The sequence below is a fragment of the Salvelinus namaycush genome, chromosome 24 (assembly GCF_016432855.1).
Source record: "Salvelinus namaycush isolate Seneca chromosome 24, SaNama_1.0, whole genome shotgun sequence".
Lineage (NCBI taxonomy): Eukaryota > Metazoa > Chordata > Actinopteri > Salmoniformes > Salmonidae > Salvelinus > Salvelinus namaycush.
The window spans coordinates 16,122,136-16,148,303 of record NC_052330.1 but is presented as its reverse complement, the minus strand read 5'-3'; the positions used below and the strand labels follow the sequence as shown (position 1 = coordinate 16,148,303).

Sequence of the window (26,168 nt, the reverse complement as noted above, 5' to 3'; positions counted from 1 at the left end):
TGGAACAAGTCAAGAGATTTGAATACTTTCCGAAGGCACTGTATACAAAAGAATGTGGTCTCCCCTTCAAATTAGTGGAATTGGCTATTTCAGCCACACCCATTGCTGACAGCTGTATTAAATTGACCATGCAATCTCCATTGACAAACATCGGCAGTAGAATGGCCTTACTGGGAGAGCTTAGTGACTTTCAACATCGAACCATCATATGATGCCACCTTTCCAACAAGTCAGGTCGTCTAACTTCTGCCCTGCTAGAGCTGCCCCGGTCAACTGTAAGTGCTGTTATTGTGAAGTGGAAACGTCTTGGAGCAACAAGTGGTAGTCCACACAATCTCACAGAACGGGACCGCCAAGTGCTGTAGCGCGTACAAATCTAATGTCCTCGGTTAAAACGCTCACTACCGAGTTCCAAACTGCCTCTGGAAGCAACGTCAGCACAAGAACTGTTCGTCGGGAACTTGATGAAATATCAGGGGAACGCTACCTGCCCGAATGCATAGTGCCAACTGTAAAGTTTGGTGGAGGAGGAATAATGGTTTGGGGCTGTTTCTTAATGGTGTGGGTTAGGTCCCTTAGTTCCAAGGACGGGAAATCTTGACGCCGCAGCATACAATGACATTCTAGACCATTCTGTCCTTCCAACTTTGTGGCAACAGTTTGGGGAAGGACCTTTCCTGTTTTAACATGACAATGCCCCCGTGCACAAAGCGAGGTCCATACAGAAATGGTTTGTCGTTCGGTGTGGAAGAACTTGACTGGTCTGCACAGAGCCCTGACCTCAACCCCATCTACTACATTTGGGATAAATTGGAACGCTGACTGCGAGCCTGGCCTTATTGCCTAACATCAGTACCTGACCTCAATAATGCTCTTGTGGCTGAATGGAAGTCCCCGCAGCAATGTTCCAACATCTAGTGGAAAGCCTTCCCAGAAGAATGGAGGCTGTTATGGCAGCAAGGTGGGCACCAACTTTATATTAATGCCCATGTTTTTGGAATGGGATGTTCGATGAGCAGGTCTCCACATATATGTAGCGTATCTAAGATGTGCCAAAATAATTCTCTCCAGCTGCGTTTTGCTAACATTAACTTAGTGCCTAACGTTAGCTTGCAAGATCAAACTTGTTGGTAACAGCAGCAGAGACAATCCCCTCCTGTATTAAGATACCTGCTGTCAAATCTTTTGTTTTTTGCGTGCTGCAAACTGCGTTTTGAGATACTTCCATAACTTTATTAGCTGTGATGTCTGGCTTAGTAGTACATGTTTGCATGTGCTCATTAACATTTACCTAGCATTTAAAAACAAATGTCCCTAGCAATTAAAAACAAATATCGATGAGAGTGGAGAAGGTGCTCGTGCATTTTCTTTTTATATTCATAAGGATTCCCAGCGGCTACTCTTCCTGGGGTCCAAACAGGAAACAGCTCGGTAGGTAATCAGCTTCCTGACCTCAATTAACCTTCTCTGGGATGTTCATGTTTACAATGAATACTTCTTCCAGGGTATTCATCAAATAAGTTAACTCCATGTGGCCTAATCTATGATTGAGAGAGAGAATGCAGAGTGGAACACTCAATTGTGTAAAATGGCTGACGGTGCTGTTAACTATCAGTTGTCAGACTGAATGTAGGACAAAGCGTTTGTGTGTTGTGAGTGTGCTGTTAATACGGTGATTTAGTTGACACTAATGAGTCACTGGTTGAGGGGGAACAGCCAGGGAGGTGGATCTATCTGGTGAAGAGATCTCAAAGGCTTCTCTTCTGACGGCTTTTGTGAGCCTAGAAGACCATGACCTAATATATACAGTGCATTCGGAAAGTATTTAGACCCCTTCACTTTTTCCACATTTTGTTACGTTACAGCCTTATTCTAACATGGATTCAATTGTTTGTTTTTTTACCCCCCAAAAAACAACTGAAATATCACATTTACGTAAGTATTCAGACCCTTTACTCAGTACTTTGTTGAAGAACCTTTGGCAGCGATTACAGCATAGAGTCTTCTTGGGTATGACGCTACAAGCTTGGCACACCTGTATTGGGAAGTTTCTCCCATTCTATGCACATCCTTTCAAGCTCTGTCAGGTTGGATGGGGAGCATCGCTGCACAGCTATTTTCAGGTCTCTCAAGAACATTCAGAGACTCGTCCCGAAGCCACTACTGCGTTGTCTTGGCTGTATGCTTAGGGTCGTTGTCCTGTTGGAAGGGGAATCATGAGCGCTCTGGATCAGGTTTTCATCAAGGATCTCTCTCTACTTTGCTTTGTTCTTCTTTCCCTCGATCCTGACTAGTCTCCCAGGCCCTGCCGCTGAAAAACATCCCCACATCATGATGCTGGCACCACCATGCTTCACTGTAGGGATGGTGCCAGGGTTCCTCCAGATGTGACGCTTGTCATTCAGGCCAAAGAGTTTGATCTTGTTTCTCGTGGTCTGAGAGTCCTTTTGGTGAACTCCAAGCTGGCTGTCATGTGTCTTTTACTGAGGAGTGTCTTCCTGGCCACTTCCTACCATAAAGACCTGATTGGTGGAGTGCTGTAGAGATGGTTACCCTTCTGGAAGGTTCTCCCATCTCCACAGAGGAACTCTGGAGCTCTGTCAGTGCCAATCGGGTTCTTGGTCACCTCCCTGACCAAGTCCCTTCTTTCCCGATTGCTCAGTTTGGCCAGGCGGCCAGCTCTAGGAAGAGTCTTGGTGGTTCCAAACTTCTTTCATTTAAAAATGGAGGCCACTGTGTTCTTGGCGACCTTCAATGCTGCAGAAATGTTCATGTACCCTTCCCCAGATCTGTGCCTCTACACAATCCTTTTCTCGGAGCACTATGGACATTTCCTTCGACCATTTCCTCTGACATTCACTGTCAACTGTGGGACCTTTTATATAGACATTCAATCAATTGAATTTACCACAGGTGGACTCCAATCAAGTTGTAGAAACATCTCAAAGATGATCAATTGAAACAGGATTCAGCTCAATTTCGAGTCTCATAGCAAAGTATCTGAATATTTATGTAAGTAACTTATTTCTATTTGTGTACATTTCTAAAAACCGGTTTTCGCTTTTGTCATTATGGGGTATTGTGTGTAGATTGATGATGAAAATGTTTTATTTAATCCATTTTAGAATAAGGCTGTAACATAATTAAATGTGGAACAGTTAAGAGGTTTGAATACTTTCTGAATGCACCGTAATATACAACTAACTCTTAATGTAAATGTCCTGTACTGGGCTATGTTTTAGAAATCATTTTCAGTTTTGACATATGTATTTAGATTTAAGAGTGTCTGGTAATTGACTAAAATCTAAATGTAGCCTAAATATTTTAATTAATACGTTTATTTCATGTATGTAAGTTTACTTTTTGTTTTATCCTCAAAGCACCCTTAGTTTTTATATATATTGTAGCTCCAGGTAGGGCTGTTACGGTGACTGTATTACCGCCACACTGGCAGTCACGAGTCATGACCACAGTCAAATTCCACGTGACCGTCTAGTCTCGGTAACTAGCTTCTCCAAGCTCTGATGTTGCTGATGGTCTTTAGTAGCCTACCAAACTTGCTAACTGCCTGGTACTCAGCACTCTATTGTCCCTCTAATTACTCTTACGTCAATGCAAATGTTTTTGAAAATCTAATCAAACACTTAATGAGAGCTCATGTTGCGCAACATTTCTATAGGCTATGCAGTTGCATGAGAGAATAGAGTTTTGATGCTCTCTATTAACAAGAGGATCCCATCAGCTTCTATATGCTGACTATATATTTATTTCTCAATTTTCCTAATATTAAACACATTGGTTCTCTTTACAACAGCTTACCTGGCTGGCATGATAATGAACTATGTGAAAAGTGTCCTCCATTAGGTATTTAAATGCATAGATGACATGTATTTTCCCCCCTGCCCATGTTTCGAGACAGGTGCATGATAATGGTCCTTTCTAAATCAAAACAAATTTTGGTATTTGTAAAGACGAGATTAAATCAAGAATAGTCTGATGGGTGACTATTAGCGTATCACTTGTGAATGATGTCCAGCTTGTGTGCAGTAAGGCAACTTTTTCAAATCAGTCGCACACCTCATTTAGCCTAGCCCATATGCCTATATTTTTTTTATATGAATTGTTTCACAACTAAAGTGGCCAAATAACTAATTACAATGAAGCACATTAATCTGCTTTACAATGGGTATAGAGCCTAACTAGCATACATGCGCGGCGCGTGAGTTTCAAGTTTGGGGAAGATAATTTTCACCATAAAAATGTACCTTTATAATAAAAGCTTTACATGCGCATTTGTGGTCATTTTTGAGAATGGTGTTTTCCCACTAATTGATTGCATTTTGGAACATTCACATTTATATACTACTGCCGCGTGCGCATTGCTGCGCTTACAATGTTAAGAAATAGGCTAATAGTTTATCAACCGTTTAAGCTAAATGTTCTGATCTGTTGCGTCAGCCTCATTTGCTTTTTACATTTTTTTTTTGATGCAAGTGGTTGTATTAATTTGGGATCTATTGCAACTGTCCCAGACAATGTTTGGAATATTTTGTTCTCGAATAGAATAGGTACATTTTAGTTCTATGCGGGATAGTAGATTGACATAGGCTAGTACTTTTGCTGTTTGTTAGGCCTACTCATCTTGTTGGCTGACGAAAAGTAAATGTGGACAGTTCATCCAACCTCGGAATTGGATAACGACGCGCGCAGTTGTGTCCCTGATGTGTCTGTCTTCATTTGTAGCCGGTGAGAAGGACCTGATCACGTGACAGGCATTGGCTAATAAGAATTGAGATCTGCGAGAGCCATGTGAGTGAGAGGTGCTACGGAGCACGCAGCCGGGGAGACCACACAAAGGGGATGCGCCGGGAAATTCGAGTCATTTATTAAGTGCTTGTTACATTGTGAATGAGAGACTGAAGTCTGTACAGCCTGTGCAAAAAAAAAAAAAAGTACAGCTCATGCCTTTCATGCAACTTTTTTCAAATCATCATTAGTCGTATCATGCAGCCTTAAAATGTATTAAAAATCAAAACCTATAGCCCAACATTTTTATCACAACTAAAGTTGCAGAAATAACTCTAAATTAAGCATATAGGAGGACTTGTTTCTTAGGTAACCGCTCAACACCGATTGGAGAAAATATTTATTTTATTAATCTATGTTCAATTGTATTCTTCATACTATAAAATAATGCCACTGAATTTTAAGCAAATCTTGTCTGCTAAATGAACTAGTGTAGCCCACAGCCATATGGCATAGTTAGATCAGGGCCTAACATAAGGACAACTCCGAGTATGTTCTTCTGAAATACACTACATTTTCTTCATATCATGTTTCTTAAGACCTGTCTAAAAAAAATCATGGATTTATTGTGATGGTGTACGTTATATGAAATGTATTTATTAGACTTTTCAAAATGTAGATGTTCCGAAGGTCTGAATCAGTGGCTTGTATGCTATGCGTGGAAACCAAGAGATACTAAATGTGTTTGTTAATTAATTGTCAATAACCGTGAGACCGGAAGTTATTTGCTTGACAATCACCGGCTGACAAAATGTAATGACCGCCACAGCCCTAGCTCCAGCATTTTTGTCTGATTTTAGTTATTTTTCAAATTGTTTATCTTTAATAGTGCAGATTGTAGTTGTCTGCTTCATTGTAATTGTCTGCTTCATTTCCAATCCCCCATATATTTTTTTTGTAAATATATATACGGTACCAGGCAAAATTTTGGACACACTTACTCATTCTTGGATTTTTCTTTGTTTTTACTCTTTCTACATTGTAGAATAATAGTGAAGACATCAAAACTATGAAATACTACATATGGAATCATGTAGTAACCAAAAAAGTGTTAAACAAATCTAAATATATGACAGAAAAAAGTTTGTAGACAGTCTGGTTCATCCTTGGGAGCAATTTCCAAACACCTGAAGGTACCACGTTCATCTGTACAAACAATAGTGCGCAAGTATAAACACTATGGGACCACGCAGCCGTCCTACCGCTCATGAAGCAGACGCGTTCTGTCTCCTAGAGATGAACATACTTTGGTGTGAAAGGTGCGAATCAACCCCAGAACAACAGCAAAGGCCCTTGTGAAGATGCTGGAGGAAACAGGTACAAAAGCATCTATGTCCAAAGTAAAAAGAGTCCTATATCGATATAACCTGAAAGGCCGCTCAGCAAGGAAGAAGCCACTGCTCCAAACCCGCCATAAAAAAGCCAACTGCACATGGGGACAAAGATTGTACTTTTTGGAGAAATGTCCTCTGGTCTGATGAAACAAAAATAGAACTTTGGCCATAATGCCCATCATTATGTTTGGAGGAAAAAGGGGGAGGCTTGCAAGCCGAAAAACACCATCCCAACCGTGACGCACGGGGGTGGCAGCATCATGTTGTGGGGGTGCTTTGCTGCAGGAGGGACTGGTGCACTTCACAAAATAGATGGCATCATAAGGGAGTAAAATTATGTGGATATATTGAAGCAACATCTCAAGACATCAGTCAGGAAGTTAAAGCTTGGTCGCAAATGGTTCTTCCAAATGGACAATGACCCCAAGCATACTTTCAAAGTTGTGACAAAATGGCTTAAGGACAACAAAGTCAAGGTATTGGAGTGGCCATCACAAAGCCCTGACCTCAATCCCAGAAAGATTTGTGGTCAGAACTGAAAAAGCGTGTGCGAGCAAGGAGGCCTACAAACCTGACTCAGTTACACCAGCTCTGTCAGGAGGAATGGGCTCAAAATTCACCCAACTTATTGTGGGAAGCTTGTGGAAGGCTCTCTGAAATGTTTGACCCAATTTAAAGGCAATGCTACAAAATACTAATTGAGTGTATGTAAACTTCTGACCCACTGGGAATGTGATGAAAGAAATAAAAGCTGAAATATATAATTCTCTCTACTATTATTCTGACGTTTCACATTCTTAACAAAGTGGTGATCCTAACTGACCTAAAACTGATTTTTTACTGGGATTAAATGTCAGGAATTGTGAAAAACTGAGTTTAAATGTGTTTGGCTAAGGTGTATGTAAACGTCCGACTAACTGTTTATACACTTTTCTTTTTGTATGTGTTTTCTTTTATTTTCCCCTAACCCTACCACCCCTAACTAATCGACAATGACACTAAGGCTCTTCTTCCAGTTTATACATTACATATACATTTTATGGACACAATGTATTTTACGATAGTTATCTTTTGTTTGTTTTTAATCAACTCCTTCAGCTACCATCAACCCCTCCCATCTATCTCTGAAGCTCATCCAGTTTGATTTCTATTTTGCCATGTATTTTTTAACTGTGCACCCCTAGGTTTCATACACATTTCTTATTTGACCTTTGGTATCAACGTGAAGTGCTGCAGTTACACACATCCCCTGTCTGGTACATTATTCTTGTGAAAAAACTTGGCGTGTCGGGCCTCCCAAGTGGCGCAAGGCATTGCATCGCAGTGCTTGAGGCGTCACTACAGACCCGGGTTCCATCCCAGGTTGTGTCACAGCCGGCCGTGCCCGGGAGACCCATAAGGCGGCGCACAATTGGCCCAGCGTCGTCCGGGTTAGGGGAGGGTTTGGCCGGCCGTGATTTCCTTGTCCTATCGCACTCTAGCGACTCCTTGTGGCGGCCGGGAAGCTGTTTTCATTCGCCAGCTGGACGGTGTTTCCTCCGACATATTGGTGTGGTTGGCTTCTGCGTTGAGTGCATTGTGTCAAGAAGCAGTGCGGCTTGGCAGGGTCGTGTTTCGGAGGACGCATGGCTCTTGACCTTCGCCTCTCCCGAGCCCGTAGGGGAGTTGCAGCGATGGGGCAAGACTATCTACCAATTGGATATCACAAAATTAGAAAAAAATAACTTGCTGTGTCCTGTCACTTACAGAAGTGATGTCACTAGCAGTCCTCAGGGTGGCTGAAAAACTTTCCTTTGCCGTGGCGTTCCCCCCTTTCCAAGGATGACCTCAGGGCCACCGGGACCCTTGTGTCTCTAGGGCTAATAGAAATATATTGCTATTTTTTCCCCTTTCAAATCAAAGAAGTACCCCTATTCTTGGTTGGCGTATCTAATCGGCCTCAATGCATAGGACACATTTTTCACAGGATTGTTTGTTTATTTCTCTTTCTCTTTGAAGAATGAAGAATTTCCCTAATGAGATTAAGGGTTGGCTACTTTATTGTTATTGTGGAGTATGCCTTGGGACAGATGCTAACATGTCCTGGCTGCTGAGAATGAAAAATGAAGGCACCTAAAACAACCATCAAAATTTCTGGCTTCGTCCCATAAAACTATAAGAAATATTTGATCACAATGATCATGCTGATTCAGAATTTCTCTCTCTCTCAAGGTGACAAGACAGATCACAAAGTGTCAAAGCCTACTGCCCCTCTGGTCCCCCCCAAGAAGCCCATACCCCCGCCAAGCAAGGGAAGACCAGGCAGCCTCCCTCCAAAACGACCAGACAAGCCTCTCGCACCCTCCCCAGGGTCCAAGTAAGTTTCCCCTTCTGCCCATCTTTCTTTTCTTCCATCCCTCCCTCTGTTCAAACATCCATTCGGCCAATGTCCTAGCCGTCTAGGGTCACATATTGGGTATATACACTGCACATTGAGGAAGGACAACATTGCCTAGTTCTGACTCATGCCTCTATGTTGCATAATGATGTTTGTATAATAATGTTAATAAACTAATGTAAACACTAACAAACTAATGTATTTCGTTTTTTGTTTGTCATGCCTTTAGACATTTTATGATTGCATTCATTGTTTGTCATGCCTTCTGAATGATTGCATTCACTCTGAAAATATGCTATTTTCTAAGTCTACAGGTAATAAAGCCAGAATCCTTAATCTTTCTAGGCGCACTAGTGCTCCTAAATAAAAATTCCAGGTCACATAGCAAAATATCAGGCACCTATGCAAATCAAATGGTCTCACTGATAACAACCGTTACTAATGGTACTACTGTTACTGATGTTGTTTTCCCCCTCCTCTACAGGCACAATGGAGAGGTGCCTTCCACGCGACCAAAGTCTGACATTGAGACAACATTACCCAGCAAATCAAAAACGCTGTCCGGTGACTGGGGGGACAAAGCCCTTGACATGGGTATGTATGGTTCTGCTGAAGTGAACTTTTATTTTGAGGACATTCTGAGCATTAAGACCTTGAACAAGACATGCAGTGAAATGTTCATTTGTGGTCTTGAACATATACACTTCACTTCCACAATTATAAAGCTCCATGACATCATTATTATACTGAACAAAAATATAAATGCAACATGCAACCATTTCAACAATTTTACAATTTTACAAAAGGGCTTTATTACATACAGAAATACTCCTTGGTTTAATCAGCTGTCCGAGTGGCTGGTCTCAGACGATCCCGCAGGTGAAGAAGCCGGATGTGGAGTTCCTGGGCTGGCATGGTTACACGTTGTTGCCACGATACCAGTATTGTGGAAAACAAACAAAACATGAATTGGACTAAATTTCCTGAGGAAAACAGCCTTATGTTGTCACCCAGAATCACACGTTTCTTTTCCAAGCTATAGCACACAATATATTACAAACAGTACATTTTTTTAAAGGACCGAAGAGTTTAGTCTGCTTTGCCTTTTTGCCAAGGAAAATCAGGTATTGTAGGATCACGATGCTGGTATCGTGACAACCGCAATTGAAAGCATGGGGTGTTTCCACACAGGAAGTTACAGACACTTGTAGAATCTATGCCAAGGTGCATTGATGCAGTTCTGGTTGCTCTTGGTGGCCCAATACCCTATTAAGACACTATGTTTGCATTTCCTTTTAATTGGCAGTTACCTGTAGCAGCAGGCTACACGGAAAATGGAACCGCTCGAGTCACCCAAAAGAGAATATAACATTGCGTTTAAAATTCGGAATTACACAATTTCGTGTGTACTGTACAACATCTAAAGACCTGCATCACTATACTGAGAGCTTGGCTGTTTCTAAAAGGATGTATTTTCAAGGCCCCAATACTACACAATAAGGATGACGATGTGATTTGCTGTATGGGGTAAGTTTCTTAAAAACATGTGACATCACAAAAGGTCTCTGCAACCTTCTATAACATGCCATTTACATAAAAAAATGAGATTTGGTTGTAAAAAATAGCTCCTTTTTAAAGCTGAAATCTGGATAAGAAGAAAGAGCGCCACTGTTCGCCCCAGCACTTTTGTTATTGTTTTTGTTTTGTTGATGAAACTGAGGAGAGGAGCATCCAGCATGGTGGGGGAAAAAACATTGCAGTACATACTATGCTGTTCTATTGCACGTGCAATGATGTCCAAGGTAAAAAAATACATTTAAAAAAAAAGGTTTTTAAAAATAACAGGATTGGTTGTCTGGAGTAACTTTGTTGAAATATTGCAAATGGACGTGGCAGTTTTAAAGATTACAAGTCTTTTTTTTTTTTTTTTACTCAAAATAGTTCAAAGTGCTTAATTCATTTTAAAGTTGAATACTAGTAGCTACTAGTATTTACCCTAAACAGTTGTGACCCTGCCTAGTGGTTTATGCCCCTTTGTCACTTTGACAGTGTCTGTGCCTATCCATGTAGAGTACCACCAGCACCAGTTGTCTGTAGCACTCTGCAGTAGCTCCCTCCTCCCCAGGGGTCTACAGCCCTCCTGTGTTTAAACAGTTTTGGGATGAGTTGCTACATGCTAAGAGGATTCTATCTGAACGGAGGATTAGTGCACCAGATCCATAATTGAGTTGTGGATTGCTCCTCCTGCTGCAACAGGATGTTGGCGTAATGGATCCAAGAGCAGGAAACACTGACCTAAAGGGAGGGGAATGAGCTCAAAACCCTTTTTCATAATTCGGATTTCATTTGGGTTATTCTTATTTGGACATTCTTTGACATGTTGGCTTCCAACTTTTAAAAGGTGCGTTACGATTTTTGTGTTCATTAAGAACTTAGTTTTGCTAACATTATGCATATTTTATGTGATTTGTTTGCCCTTTTGAAGCATATCAGTAGATTGACAATGATTCTGTATCACAGATGAAAATGGAGACATATTTAAACTCTGAAACACATTATTTAATGTCAGTCACTGCTTCCTTTTTAAAGCAATTCAGGCGTACTTTGACACATTACCAAATGCTCTAAGGTATGTGGACAGCTTTGCCCGTTAAATCCATAATTACTTTAAAAAAATATATATATTTTAGAGTTGTTGTTGCTAATGTGTTGATTTAATCCTCTAAACCCATGGAAAGATACTTTTTCAGCTTGTGTGCTGAGTTCAGGAGGATAGAGGGATAAAGGAGGATAGACGGAAAGGGGAGGTTGCTTCTGTTTACATCCTCTCGTTTCATGCCATGGACAATCACAAACAGGAAAAACATTAAGAGAAGAGCTTTTAGGAAGAGAGTAAAGGATGGAGAGAGACAGAAAGGTGAGGGAGGACGAGGGAGTTTAGGTGAGGCGAGTTCTCAGAATGTAGGTGGGGGGCCGATGCCGAGAACAATGAAGTTGATCGATGGATGTCGAGGGATTTCTTTGTGTATATGACAATGAAGTTGATCGATGGATGTCGAGGGATTTCTTTGTGTATATGACAATGAAGTTGATCGATGGATGTCGAGGGATTTCTTTGTGTATATGACAATGAAGTTGATCGATGGATGTCGAGGGATTTCTTTGTGTATATGACAATGAAGTTGATCGATGGATGTCGAGGGATTTCTTTGTGTATATGACAATGAAGTTGATCGATGGATGTCGAGGGATTTCTTTGTGTATATGACAATGAAGTTGATCGATGGATGTGGAGGGATTTCTTTGTGTATATGACAATGAAGTTGATCGATGGATGTCGAGGGATTTCTTTGTGTACATGACAATGAAGTTGATCGATGGATGTCGAGGGATTTCTTTGTGTACATGACAATGAAGTTGATCGATGGATGTGGAGGGATTTCTTTGTGTATATGACAATGAAGTTGATCGATGGATGTCGAGGGATTTCTTTGTGTACATGACAATGAAGTTGATCGATGGATGTCGAGGGATTTCTTTGTGTATATGACAATGAAGTTGATCGATGGATGTGGAGGGATTTCTTTGTGTACATGACAATGAAAGATTCTTATGTTTACTGTAAAAGTTGTTGGCACATTCAATTCTTGCTAATTTTCTCTGAAAAAACTATATTTCATCACTGTCTGCTCGGGCAAATTTGAGAACTGCTAAACTTGGAATCAATCAGAACTCCCGTACATACCCTTCATGATGAAGGCAGCCATTGGCCTGCTTACATCTAAAGATGTAAACACAGCCTACCATGAAATTGTGATCTGCTGTCAATGTGTTAAGAGGAACTAATATTAGGTCCCAAAGACTGAAATAAGATTTTTTTTAAATTTGAATGCACTTGAAATATGCAGCATGCAATACAAATGGTCTCGATCATATGAAGAGGTAACTGCGTTGACCATTTAGCCAATTTATTGAAAGCTAGCCAATCTTACGGTTAACTAGTTTAGCCACTAGCCTGCTAATACTATAAACATCAATGTGCCTGCTCAGAAAACTAGCATTTCATTAGCTATCTCTGTCGGTGAATTACATTTTTTATCATGTTTTGGCATGATTGTCTCATTTCAAGTAACTAGCTGCAGACTTAATTAAACATTAAATTATATAATTTGCATAAAAATAAATAAATGCATCTAGATAGAAATATGTGTGTGTGTGTGCCATGTATGCTAGAATGAAGGTTTAAAAACGACAGCTATATATGCAAATTAGCCGATACATATGGCATGTACTGTCTATAACAGTTTATTAGGTACACCCATCTAGTAACGGGTTGGACCCCACTTTGCCTCAAGAACAGCCTGAATCTTTTGTGGCATGGATTCTACAAATGATTCTACACATTCAAATGTTGCTCAATTGGTATCAACAGACCTAACGTGTGCCAGGAAAACATTCCCAACACCATCGCCACCAGCCTGTACCGTTGACACCAGGCAGGATGGGACCATAGACTAATGCTGCTAATGCCAAATCCTGACTCTGTCAGCATGATGCAGCAGGAACCGTTATTCATCGGATGAGGCAACGTTTTTCCACTCCTCAATTGTCCAGTGTTGATCACGTGCCCACTAGAGCCGCTTCTTCTTGTTTTTACCTGATAGGAGTGGAACCCGGTGTGGTTGTCTGCTGCAATAGCCCACTCGTGACAAGGACCGATGAGTTGTGCTTTCCGAGATGCTGTTCTGCACACCGTTATTTGCCTGTTTGTGGCCAGATTCTTGCATTCTCCTTCGACTTCTCATCAAACTGTTTTCGCTCACAGGACTGCCACTGACTGGATGTTTTTTGTTTGGTGCACAATTCTCTGTAAACAATAGACACTGTCGTGCTTGAAAAGCCCAAGAGGCTGGCCGTTTCTGAGATACTCAACTGGCGCGCTTAGCATCTACGAGCATAGGTCACTCGTTTTGCCTATTCTAACGTTCAATTGAACAGTAACTGAATGCCTTGATGCCTGTCTTGCCTGCTTGATATAGCAAGCCACGGCCACGTGACTCACTGTCTATACGGGCGAACCATTTTTGTGAACCGGGTGGTGTACCTAATAAACTGGCCACAGTTTAGTACTCAGTGGCATTTGCCTGTCCAGCTAGCGAACATACATTTTTTTTGAAAGAAATTGCTCAAATTGGCATTGCCAACAAAAGGAAATGTTTTCAGAATATGTAAATATACACAACGTAAAAACCAGCTCTTCCCTCGACAGAGATGAATCATCCAGAAAACTAAAGCAGATAGCTTGCTATGGCCCACCGCCTAGTAATGACAGTGTGGAGGATAGGGAGTCGTGTCTGTGAGCCATACCGCTAAAAGCGACAAAATAGCTGCTAAAACCATGATGGCTCTCAGCTTCAGAGGTCATCAGCCCCATGGGCTCAGGGCATGAAGACAAACACGGAAACACACTCCTCATTCTCCTTTACCTCCATCTTCACTCCTCTGGGAGTTCTGCAATCTTACTTAAGATCCTGTCTATAGTCTTTAAATAGGGCTATATAGTGCGTACTTAGATTGCAGTGATGGCTTTGTGTTATAGTGATTGAAGATGGTGTCATACTGTGGCAATGTTTCAATGTATACAATTCTCAAGGCCGTCTTAAAGTAACTGTCCAGTGTTTCCATATTTCTATGAAATATGACCTATAATTAATTACAAAATGTGTAAAATCGTTTTCCTTTAAAAAATGGTTATCCAAAATCTTTTTCACTCTTTTTTTCTCTTCCCTTTCTCTGTGAAGAACTGATGAGCTTTGATCTGTCGTCTACCTCTGAGAAGCTGTCTCACCCTACCGCTAACAGGCCAAAGATGCCAGGCAGGAGGCTGCCCGCTCAGTTTGGAGGAGGCCACTCGGTGAGTACACACACCATGAAATACCAACATGCTACGGAGGACACACAACTCTGCACACCTACACTTACACACGCCATGTGTTCATCTTGCTCCATACATTACATTAAGACATCAAATTCCTCTCAGAATTTCCACATGCAGGCCTTCTCTGTACAGTAAATGTACATCACTGTATTCCATACCTCACCTTATCTGCACCTCATGATGGGTTGGGGTGAGATGGGAACGGGGTAGTAAACGTCCAATTGAAAAGACATTTGACTTACTTGAAGGGCTGAGAGGAGACTTGTCGGGTCGTTCCGATTGTCTTTGATTGACTGAGTTCCCTGAAGACTAATGTGAAAGCTTTCCATTAGAAACAGGGGGACATTACAAGCCAGAGTGTCTGTCAGTGTCTGGCAAGGTGTGTCAAACTGAGCAGACCTGTTGTGATTTGTTTTCTGTCTTCTCAGCCAAACAAGGACATCAGCGTGGAGAAAACCTTAAAGTTGGACGAGGAGGAAGCCCCCAAACCAAAGTTGATAGACACGAGAAAGGTAACGATGACATTGACGTGTCCGTCCTGTATTGAACTTGAATGTTTGGTACACCAAGAACCATTCCAGAACAACTATTTTGTATGTATGGATCAATGTCCCAAATGTACATTAGATCTATCTCAGTTCAGACACTTGTCATTCGTCCAGAATGCATCCTATTGCTGCAAGTTAGTCACCTCAGCCAATGTTTTCCCTCAGTGGAGAATTCATACAGAGGACACAACAGCCCAAAAGAAGAACAGCAAAGCAAATGTCTCAAACTGACTCAGGTTTGACTATAGAAATTAACTAATACATCCCATGAAAAATGGCCTGCAACCATCTTGTGGTTTTTAGTTAAGTCATAGATATGTCTTGGAGACCTCTCTGTGCCTCTGAGTAATCCCTCACTAATATGTCTAAATCGTCCTCATATCTTGATGATCCCTCCAGTACAGCACAGTCGCAAGCCTGGCGTACACAGAAAAGTGTTGTGGCGTCCACATCACTAAGGACTTAACATGGTCCATACAAACCCGTATAGTCGTGAAGAGGGCATGGCATCGGCCTCTTCCCCCTCAGGAGGCTGAAAAGATTTAGCATAGGCCATCAGTTCCTCAAAATGTTCTACAACCGCACCATCGAGAGCATTTTGACTGGCTGCATCACCGCTTGGTATGCCAAATGCACCGACCTTGACCGCAAAGCAATACAGAGGGTGGTGCAGACAGCCCAGTACATCACTGGAGCCGAGCTCCCTGCCATCCAGAATCTCTATGTAAGGCGGTGTCGGAGGAAGGCCTGAAAAATTGCCAAAGACTCCATCCATCCAAGCCATAGATTGTTACTCTGCTACCATCCGATAAATGGTACCTGAGCATCTGCTCTCGGACCAACAAGCTCAGAGACAGCTTCTACCCCCAAGTTATTAGACCGCTAAATAGCCATAATAACCCAGACTACCTGCACTGACTCTATCTTGCACTGACCCTACGCACACTCACTAGACCAGTGGTCACCAACCTTTTTTAAATCAAGATCTCTTAGAGTCAAAATGCATGTCGAGATATACTGCTCAGATTCTTTTTAAACATGACTTCAAAAACCTAAACCAACCTAATCAAAAACATGAACCTATTAAACACACTTACTTAGAAATTAGGTTTTGTCGTCAGCTATATGGCTAATATATTATCACTGCATATTGGCTATGTTGAATTGCCCTGCCAATGTTCTTCTCAGACCATTTTGAAATAATATTGTTTTTTTTTATTGGTATGATCATACTAGTAATAGATCATGTGTTGTATTACTTGCAAAACACAGCTGAGTGAGCATAATTTGCTTTTTTATTTTACTGGACTGATGTCCTGCATCTGATGGTCAGTCTGAGGGGAGGGAGAGGGCAGCGGTGAGAAAAGGGGGGACGGTCTTCCAGCTGATGGCGAACTCAAGTCACATTCCGTTATTTCTGCCTCATGCACAATTCATGTTATTAATCCGATGTCCGGATGAAGTTTAATATTACTCTATATAAAAAAGAGACAATCTGCTAATAATAACAACGCAAGCTTATCGAAACACTCCTATACTCATTCATTGCAGCTGCAGTGCTGGTTGTAGCGTGAGTGGAAGTAGGGAGAACACGCATTTTAAGGCTTATAAAATATAAACGTGTTGAACAAGGTGTTGTCAGTGCTGAATAACAACTTCAACATGAACTTACTCATAAAAACTGCAGCGCTTTGTTGTATTCGTTGAGTCTCTTCTAGTCATGGTTTTAAAAGTTTGGACATATCACAGTATTAACTTTGCTGTGCGCTAGATGCTTCTTTTTACATCTATGGCTCAAGGAAACTGTGCAGACACGATGATCTGAGCTATCTGATTGGTCAGCGGTTGGCCTTAAGGTGAACTTGATTTGCTCTCTGGGCCGGCCAGGTAGGCGGAGTTCTACCTTCAGACACGTGAAATGGTTCAAAATGGGAACATTTTGTCTTCCCGGCGCTAGGGCTGCTGAATCAAGTGCACCTACCGCAAGAATCACAAAATGAATAAAAAACTAGTAATGCCTCGGTGGAATGCCTCGGTGACCACTGCACTAGACTATATATACACACCATATAAATCACTCACTCACACTACATTGACACTCCCACACAAAACCCACATACATACACTACAAACACGCATACCGACGCAACACAAACACACACATACATACACATTAGACACACTCACTCACTTTTACACTGTTCATTTTAGCCTTCCTTCATGTACATATGTACACTAAATTACCAAAAGTATGTGGACACCTGCTCGGTTAACATCTCATTCCAAAATCATGGGAATTAATATGGAGTTGGTCCCCCCCTTTGCTGCTATAACAGCCTCCACTCTTCTGGGAAGGCTTTCCACTAGATGTTGGAACATTTCTGCGGGGACATGCTTCGATTCAGCCACGAGCATTAGTGAGGTCGAGCACTGATGTTGTGCAATTAGGCCTGGCTCGCAGTTGGCTATCCAATTCATCCCAAAGGTGTTTGATGGGGTTGAGGTCAGTGCTCTGTGCAGGCCAGTCAAGTTCTTCCACACCGATCTCGACAAACCATTTCTGTATGGACCTCGCTTTGTGCACGGGCGGCGTTGTCATGTACACTACGTCGTCATTGTAAATAAGAATTTGTTGTTAACGGACTTGCCTAGTTAAATAAATAAAAAATAATGCTGAAACAGAAAAGGGCCTTCCCCAAACTGTTGCCACAAAGTTGGAAGCACAGAATTGTCTAGATTTTCCTTCACTGGAACTAAGTGGCCTAGCCCGATCCATGAAAAACAGCCCCAGGCCATTATTCATCCTCCACCAAACTTTACAGTTGGCACTATGTATTCTCGCAGGTAGCGTTCTTCTGGCATCTGCCAAACCCAGATTCGTCCATCGGACTGCCAGTTGGTAAAGCATGATTAATCACTCCAGAGAACACATTTCCTGTGCTCCAGAGTCCAGTGGCGGTGAGCTTTACACCACTCCAGCCAACGCTTTGCATTGCACATGCTGATCATAGGCTTGTGTGCGGCTACTCGGCCATGGAAACCCATTTCATGAAGCTCCCGACAAACGGTTCTTGTGCTGACGTCGCTTCCAGAGGCACTCGGTAGTGAGTGTTGCAACCGAGGTCAGAAGATGTTTACACGCTATGCTCTTCACCACAGGGCGGTCCCATTCTGTGAACTTGTGTTGCCTACCACTTCGCGGCTGAGCCGTTGTTGCTCCTAGACGTTTCCACTTCACAGTAACAGCACTTACAGTTGACCAGGGAAGCTCTAACAGGGCAGAAATTTGATGAACTGACTTGTCGGAAAGGCATCCTATAATGGTGCCATGTTGAATGTCACTGAGCTCTTCAGTAAGGCCATTCTACTGCCAGTGTTTTCATATGGAGATTGCATGGCTGTGTGCTTGAATTTATACACCTGTCAGCAACAGGTGTGACTAAAATAGCTCAATCAACTAATTTAAAGGGGTGTCCACATACTTTTGTATATATAGTGTACCTCAAACACATTGATCTGGTACTCCCTGTATATAGCGCCATTTATTTTATTTTTGGTTTTAATATTATTTTTAAACTGCATCGTTGGGAAGGGCTCGTAAGCAAGCATTTTACAGTAAAGTCTACACCCGTTGTATTCAGCATTTTACAGTAAAGTCTACACCCGTTGTATTCAGCATTTTACAGTAAAGTCTACACCCGTTGTATTCGGCGCATGTGAAAAATAACTTGATTTCAGTCAAACCCTCTAACGCAGATATTCGCACACATTCACCAAATCATTCTCTCTTGCATTCCTACACGCACTCAGGTCCAGTGTAAGGCAGGTGGTTCTCATTAGCACAGGACGCTAGGCTACAGTCAGACTGGGACACTCTGTTAATAACTTAGCTAGTTGTCCTGCAGATGCGAGATGAAGCGCATCCTCACTTTTCTAATGAAGACTTAGTTTCCATCCACGTGGTGTTTGTCTTGTTAGTGTTTCCCCAGATGCTCAACGGGAGACTGAGGGGAGTACAACGCCCTCCGCCTCCATGCTAACAACCATGCCATTAGAATGGTCATTCTAGAACCTCTCCTTTCTCCACAGACCGTACAAATCCCCAGGGCTCTCTATAGTGAAGGCATGCTGTCGTCTTCATGCTGTTATCCCCAGACTCACACCGACCCATTAAACACAGCGGCTAATTGTCACCTTCCAGTTAGCATGTGGCTTTCACTATAATTGCACTTGAGGAGACGAAAGATTTTGTATATGCTTCACGTCCCCTCTTATCGTCCAAATTAAGGCACACCTTGTATTATTGGCTGACAGACCATGGGCTGGATGTTGTGGGGAAACTTCACAGTGGAGATATCATGATTTGGGAGCAATAAGAGCCCTTGTGATGGTCTGTGTGAGGAGACCAGCCCCACTGGAGGCCCTTTCAAAGGACCCAGTAGACTCGTCGTTTATCAGTACAACTCAAATCGACTGAATAATCCCTGCGCATCAAGCTCCATAACTGTAGGCTCAGAACTCCTATAGGTTGAATTAAAGATTTTGACCCTCTGACAAAAATAAATAATTGAAAACCATATCCCCGAGGCGATGGGAGGTTGAAGTTCACAATATTAAAGCACCCCTGACATAACTTGAGGGAAACACAGGGAATCAATTGTGTTCAATCTAAATGAAATAGACTTCCACAGCTTCGGTAGGTACAATAATGCTCAACAACAGTGTGATTAAAATAGCTACTGTAGCTCCCTCGTACGCAGTCATGGCTCGTGGCTAAAGACTAATGTATGTTATGACCAGAAACATTGACTTGATTAATTTTGGGCAAGAAACAGACTTAATTAGTCAATCATTCAGAAAGCTTAAAGGAGTGTCACAGCCAGGGCAAGAATATTTAGTATCCCCCTGTCCAGCTAACAGTATGTGTCTGGTGTCCACAGCCTTCCATGCACAGCTCACACTCCCAGTCTCCCGTCCTTAAGCTCAGCCCATCCCTGTCGGAGGGGCCAAAAGCCTACCTGGCGTCGGTCCCTGGCCGCAGAAGCCCCAGCCCTAGCTTCAGCCGAAACCACAGCCCAGGCCCCGGCACAGAGCCCAAGCCCAGGCCAGAGCCAGAGGAGCAGAGGTCTGAGCTGGAGGACCTCCAATCCCAGATGAAAGAACTGCTGCTGTCTGTGGAGCTCCTCAAGACCCAGCAAATGTAACTAACTACCACTTTCCTGAGATGATGTTGTTCAGTTCCTACGTACTGCTCTCAAACTGACTTTAAAGGGATAGTGCATCATTTTTGCAATCAAGCCCTTTTTTCCAAGCAAATGTTACCTTGTTAAGATCCTTTAGCTTCATCGTTATCAAAGCTAGCTAGAAATATCAGTCAACAATTTTTCTTTGTGTACCTTTCTCAGAATAATATTTTATATAGTGCCATATAGCTTGTTTCAAGGGAGGTATATAGACGAGTCACTGTTAGAACTTGTGAGTGAAGCCTGGTCGGACAGAGCTGATGGTGATGTGATCTTATCGTTGAGCAGATGCTAGCCAGGCAAGCACTGACGTGAACGTCTTGGCATTGCTTTGCAGGAGAGAGATGGCAGAGCTGAGAAGCGAGCTGGACGAGGAGAAGTTGAAACGAGTGGCTCTGCAGGTAAATTGTCCATCTTTACATCACAGCTTGTCACAGTGTGTAAACCTGACGGGTCCAGTCAGATGGTGAGAGGTGGGCTGTAGAGAGTGAGAGGTATGAACACACATTACTATTGGACACACCAACGCACACACACTGCGGGATGCTTTATGGCCCTACTCGGCACTACCCAGGGAGAGACCCAGCCTACCACAACCTTGTCCATCATTTTCCCCAGGAGCAGTGAAGGGAGGCAGGCCTGTGTATGACCTCCTTCTGGGCCCCAAGCATACACACATCCACCCGCTAAAGATTTTCTCTGCCCTCCCCTCCCTACCTCAACCCCTTGTTGCTGCGTCCATGTGTTGATTTACAGAAGCACTGCAGAGGTCTTATTTAAGACTGGGAACTGTAGTATCTGTCTGCATTCATTCAGAAATAATCCAGAATACAAGATACTTTTTTATAACTTTCTTCATTTTTGTCTTATCGATTTTTTTTTTCCCCGATCTCTTTCCCTTTCTGTCTCTTTCGCTATCTCTCATCTCTTTGTATTCCATTTACATCTGAGTGAGAGCTTTTCTCTGAATGCAACAGATGTTCATATCGTTGCAAATTTCTACCATCTTCAATCACCCTGCCTATTAGTATTCAAATGACAGTGAGCATGAAATGATTCATTAGAAGGCATGCTGTGGGTGTGTGCCACAGCCTCACAGTAATGATTGGTTGTGGTGACTTGGTTTGCAAAGCTACTGGTAATTTACCAAAGTTACTGGAATCTCCTGTCATTTTGGTAATTTATACTTGAATAAAGTTTACATGTATTCATATATATAGTATTACATTTTTAAAATATCAGTGTCCATATTGTCCATGGGGTTCGAGTGGATAGACCATATGGTTCAAGAGAAAACAGGGGCATTATTTTCAAATAGCTCGGCAACTCTTTCAATTTAGCCCGGCAACTCTTTCAATTTAGCCCGGCAACTCTTTCAATTTAGCCCGGCAACTCTTTCAATTTAGCCCGGCAACTCTTTCAATTTAGCCCGGCAACTCTTTCAATTTAGCCCGGCAACTCTTTCAATTTAGCCCGGCAACTCTTTCAATTTAGCCCGGCAACTCTTTCAATTTAGCCCGGCAACTCTTTCAATTTAGCCCGGCAACTCTTCCAATTTAGCCCGGCAACTCTTCCAATTTAGCCCGGCAACTCTTCCAATTTAGCCCGGCAACTCTTCCAATTTAGCCCGGCAACTCTTCCAATTTAGCCCGGCAACTCTTCCAATTTAGCCCGGCAACTCTTCCAATTTAGCCCGGCAACTCTTCCAATTTAGCCCGGCAACTCTTCCAATTTAGCCCGGCAACTCTTCCAATTTAGCCCGGCAACTCTTCCAATTTAGCCCGGCAACTCTTCCAATTTAGCCCGGCAACTCTTCCAATTTAGCCCGGCAACTCTTCCAATTTAGCCCGGCAACTCTTCCAATTTAGCCCGGCAACTCTTCCAATTTAGCCCGGCAACTCTTCCAATTTAGCCCGGCAACTCTTCCAATTTAGCCCGGCAACTCTTCCAATTTAGCCCGGCAACTCTTCCAATTTAGCCCGGCAACTCTTCCAATTTAGCCCGGCAACTCTTCAAACTATTTTTTCACAACTGCCACCAGTTTTTCCCCAAAACATTTACAACAAAAACATATTGACAGTCAAAAAAGTGCGATTTCTTTTTTTTTTTTTTTTAAGCATATGTCATGTTGAAACCCTCATACTAAACACCAATGGTATTCACAGTTTGTTTCGGATAATGTTTTACAGCTTTGTCATTCTATTTTTACATTTTAAAATTGCACATATATTTTACATGTGATAAGGCAACACAGAGGGTCAGAGATGATTAAAGACACCTGTGATAATTTGAAGTACCCAAAAAGGCCTCTAGATGTCATGTGATCATTCCATATATTCCTTGAAAGTTACCAAAATTCTGCTAGTTTACTAGCAAAATTTGAAAGTTTCCAATAATATACTCTCGCTTTGCAACCCTAGTGATGTTGATGATGTATTATTCCTGTCATTGCTCATAGCTCTGTGCAGCCGTTTTAAAGTGAATATCTTGCAATTCTACAAATTATGCCATGCAGCTGAGAGAAAATGTTGCAGTAATAAAGCTAATTTCCTATGATTCTACATATTCTGCCATGGCGCTAAGAGAACGCATTGCTGTTTTAAAACTAGTTTCCTGCAATTCTATGCTTTTTGCCATGGCATAATGCTGTGTTTTTTATACTCAAACATAATAACAAAATCAATTCTGCAAAATTTGTTTTTAGAATTTTAAATTCTTCCGGACTGTCTACCTTTTATTTTGGTAATTGTTAGTTCTCAAAGATATTATTAAAAAAAAGATAGGTCCATTATTTTTTCTACACTTAAAGCGTTTTTTACATCCTGGAAATTACATATCTTTTTTTTTATAATAATTACACTGTTTGCACTTAGGCGACCCAAAAAAACACTTACACAGCCCACCCAATGATTACAATGACAGAAAAATCCCTGCTATGCTATGGATGGGTTAATTTGCATCACAAGTGGAAATAATACATTATTTAATTCAAGAGCTGATGCCCATACATACTTCCCTGTGAGGCTGTTAGCTACGATGTTATCAGAATTGCATCTGAATCTGGTTTCGCATGAGAAAATGTGTTATAAACACACACTGTGTGTGTTCCTGCCTGCCTTTCAGATGGAGATAGAGAAATTAAAGAAGACCGTTCAGTCGACGTGAAGTCTGACCCAATCAGCCTGGAACATCAGTCCCCTATCTGTCTGTCACTGACCCCGCTGGGCAGAGACTCAGGAGGGGGGGCGATGGCATTCCTATAATCCTTTTAGTTATCAAACTATTCCACATTTGTAAGATTTACATTTTTGCACATGAAGGTTTTCTAGTTATATAAAGGTGTAATTAAATACAGATGTATATGTTTTTTTGTTACGTTTTAGTTTCTGTTTTGCCAACACAAATGATTGAGGCCTTACTACTGTGCTGGACTGGCATTCTCTATGGGAATGTGTGAGGATTGCTCTCAATACTACTACTGATGCTGTATGAAGCAATAGTTTCTTTTAGCGTTTGTTTTCTTATTTTTTACGACTTCCAAGTAGTTGATTTTAAGTATCCATGTTAGCGTCTTTAGATCATAATGAATGATATTGTGATTTGTCTGTTGCTATGGCGGTGTTGTACTCCATTGCTTTGGCAGTAGGGAGATTTCTTTTTTTTTTTTACATTCCTATCCAGGGTATCACTATTGTGCCTGTTAAAAAAATCTTAGTGTTAATATTGGTAGCTTACATTTATCAAACGGTTTAGGCTTGCTGCATGATATATTTTTTGAAGTCTACTGACGATGTGCTTACACAGAGGGCCGTTTTTCTCTTCTTGTACAATTTATGTGAAAAGGTTCTCTCAGAAAGAGCAATTAGAGTCATTGTACAGGTGTATAATATAGATCCTATATTTAGTACCATCAAATACAGCCAATAATAGCCATACTTGAAAAGAGCACCAGTAATTTACGGGCTAAAATTCCATTTTATTTCATGCCACTGTAAAAGTTGTGGCTTACTCATTGATTGTTGTTCTCCTGTACGCCAAATGCTCTGACCCCTCTTTTATGAACCATATGCAGCTCCTCTCCAACTATTTCTCTGTAAAGGAAAGCCATGTGTACTTTAAAGAGTGAGCAATCTCTTTCCATCCTCCCAGATGTGACCTGAAGTCCTGTATAGCAGTGACCTTTTGTGTGTCTGTTTCCATGTTGTCCTGAATGTGTCACATGTCTTTATGCTTTGACCAAGTACAAACATGGAGCGCGGAGGCTAACTGGACAGTACACAGTATCTCTGCCATTTCTCAGTACTGTAAGTGAGAGGCTGAATGGAAATGCATTAAGGAAGAGATCTACTTCATACAGAACGGTTAAGCTCTGCACCGTACTTATGCACCGCCAACACCACTGTTTGTCATTGAAACATCTGTTGTGACTGTCTGTTGAATGGTATTGGAGGACTCCGAGACCCTGCTAGAGTTTGAGTTGAAAGCCTTAAAGATGGACGCCACATTAGCGTGAGCAGGGTGAACTCATGGAAGGAGTTCACACAAGGTGTTTTTGATGGTATGCATTCTGTGTACCGCGCAGACAAATCATGAAAGAAATCGCCTTTGATAAAAAGCATTGGTTGCAGTTTATGCAGCAATTTGATGATTCTTAACGTGTTACTTAACCATGATGATCAGAAGGATATTTGCCTCGACTCCAGATCCTCCTGAACACTATGGATGGTCTTCTGTCTGCATCCTTCTGCATATTATTTTTTTAGCAGGTGAATTATTGCTTTACATTTTAAATATATAGTACCCGTCAAAAGTTTGGACACACCTACTCATTCCAGGGTTTTTCTTAATTTTTACTTTTTCTACATTGTAGAATAATAGTGAAGATATCAAAACTATGAAATAACACATACAGAATGATGTACGGTAGTAACCAGAAGTGTTAAACAAATCAAAATAGATTTTAGATTCTTCAAAGTAGTCACCCCTTGCCTTCACTTTGAAGAATCTAAAATATATTTTGATTTGTTTAATACTTTTGGTTACTACATGATTCCATGTGTTATTTCAAAGTTTTGATATATACTGATCTCACAAAATGTCTTATCCAGGAAATTATATGTTGTTCTTCACAAGAGTACACCAAGCTGTGTACTATCCTCAGGCTTATCTTATCCCTTAAAAGAAAGCATTCCTGAACACGGGCTGTGTGTGTCCGTGTATGCATGGAAGGAACCCTGAGAGCCTATGTGTGTCTGAGGTTGGATTTTAGGTTTGTAAGTGTGTTTGGCCTTGTTGACATGCTGATCCCTAAAGCAATAAGAATCTGTAATGTCTTGTTTCCATCCCATGTTTCGCATGGCTACATTCTAAGTTGAGGTTGACTAGAGAGATAATCATGCAAAGGTGTATATAAAGAAAAGGCTATCCATGTAACGGTTATTTGGCTTAATTACTGTACATTCCATTATTTGATGCATAGAAAATATGGGCACATTTAACATCAAGTGATCTTGTTTACATGTGCTGTGAAATTGCATGAAATTAGATTTTTTTCCTAAATTAATAAATATCATCTTTATTTACACGCATGAGTACCAGGTTATTTTATAATCATTTGTTATTGTGTTATGTGATTTTGTCCACTGGTTGAGCTCGATCCTCTCATAACTAGACATAGGTACACCACACCCTCATGGGGAGTCCTTTTCATGGCTTGGTAAGCCAGAGGACATATTTACTCATCAGTAAATGGAAGCAGCAGAGAATATTGACACAGAGCTGAATTGATAGGTCCACATGTTATTACAGCAAGGGAGTCTATCTTGGAAGCATATAGTAGCTCTCCTGTCTATAGGATGAATCAGAGCTGACTTTATACAGTGCATTCAAAGTATTCAGACCCCTTGATTTCTTTCCACATTT

General features: G+C 41.5%; 1 protein-coding gene across 1 annotated transcript in view; it reads left to right on the top strand.

Annotated features, from left to right (window-relative positions):
- LOC120019009 (CD2-associated protein-like) overlaps positions 1 to 25,130 on the top strand; it is a 72,490-nt gene extending 47,360 nt beyond the window's left edge. Inside the window, exons 12-18 of the mRNA XM_038962195.1 lie at positions 8,352 to 8,496; positions 9,002 to 9,111; positions 14,319 to 14,431; positions 14,884 to 14,967; positions 19,944 to 20,203; positions 20,584 to 20,647; positions 23,370 to 25,130. Coding sequence (XP_038818123.1) covers positions 8,352 to 8,496; positions 9,002 to 9,111; positions 14,319 to 14,431; positions 14,884 to 14,967; positions 19,944 to 20,203; positions 20,584 to 20,647; positions 23,370 to 23,411 — 818 coding nt within the window. The 3' untranslated portion in view covers positions 23,412 to 25,130. The remainder of the gene's footprint in view (positions 1 to 8,351; positions 8,497 to 9,001; positions 9,112 to 14,318; positions 14,432 to 14,883; positions 14,968 to 19,943; positions 20,204 to 20,583; positions 20,648 to 23,369) is intronic.
- The last annotated feature ends 1,038 nt before the right edge of the window (positions 25,131 to 26,168 follow it).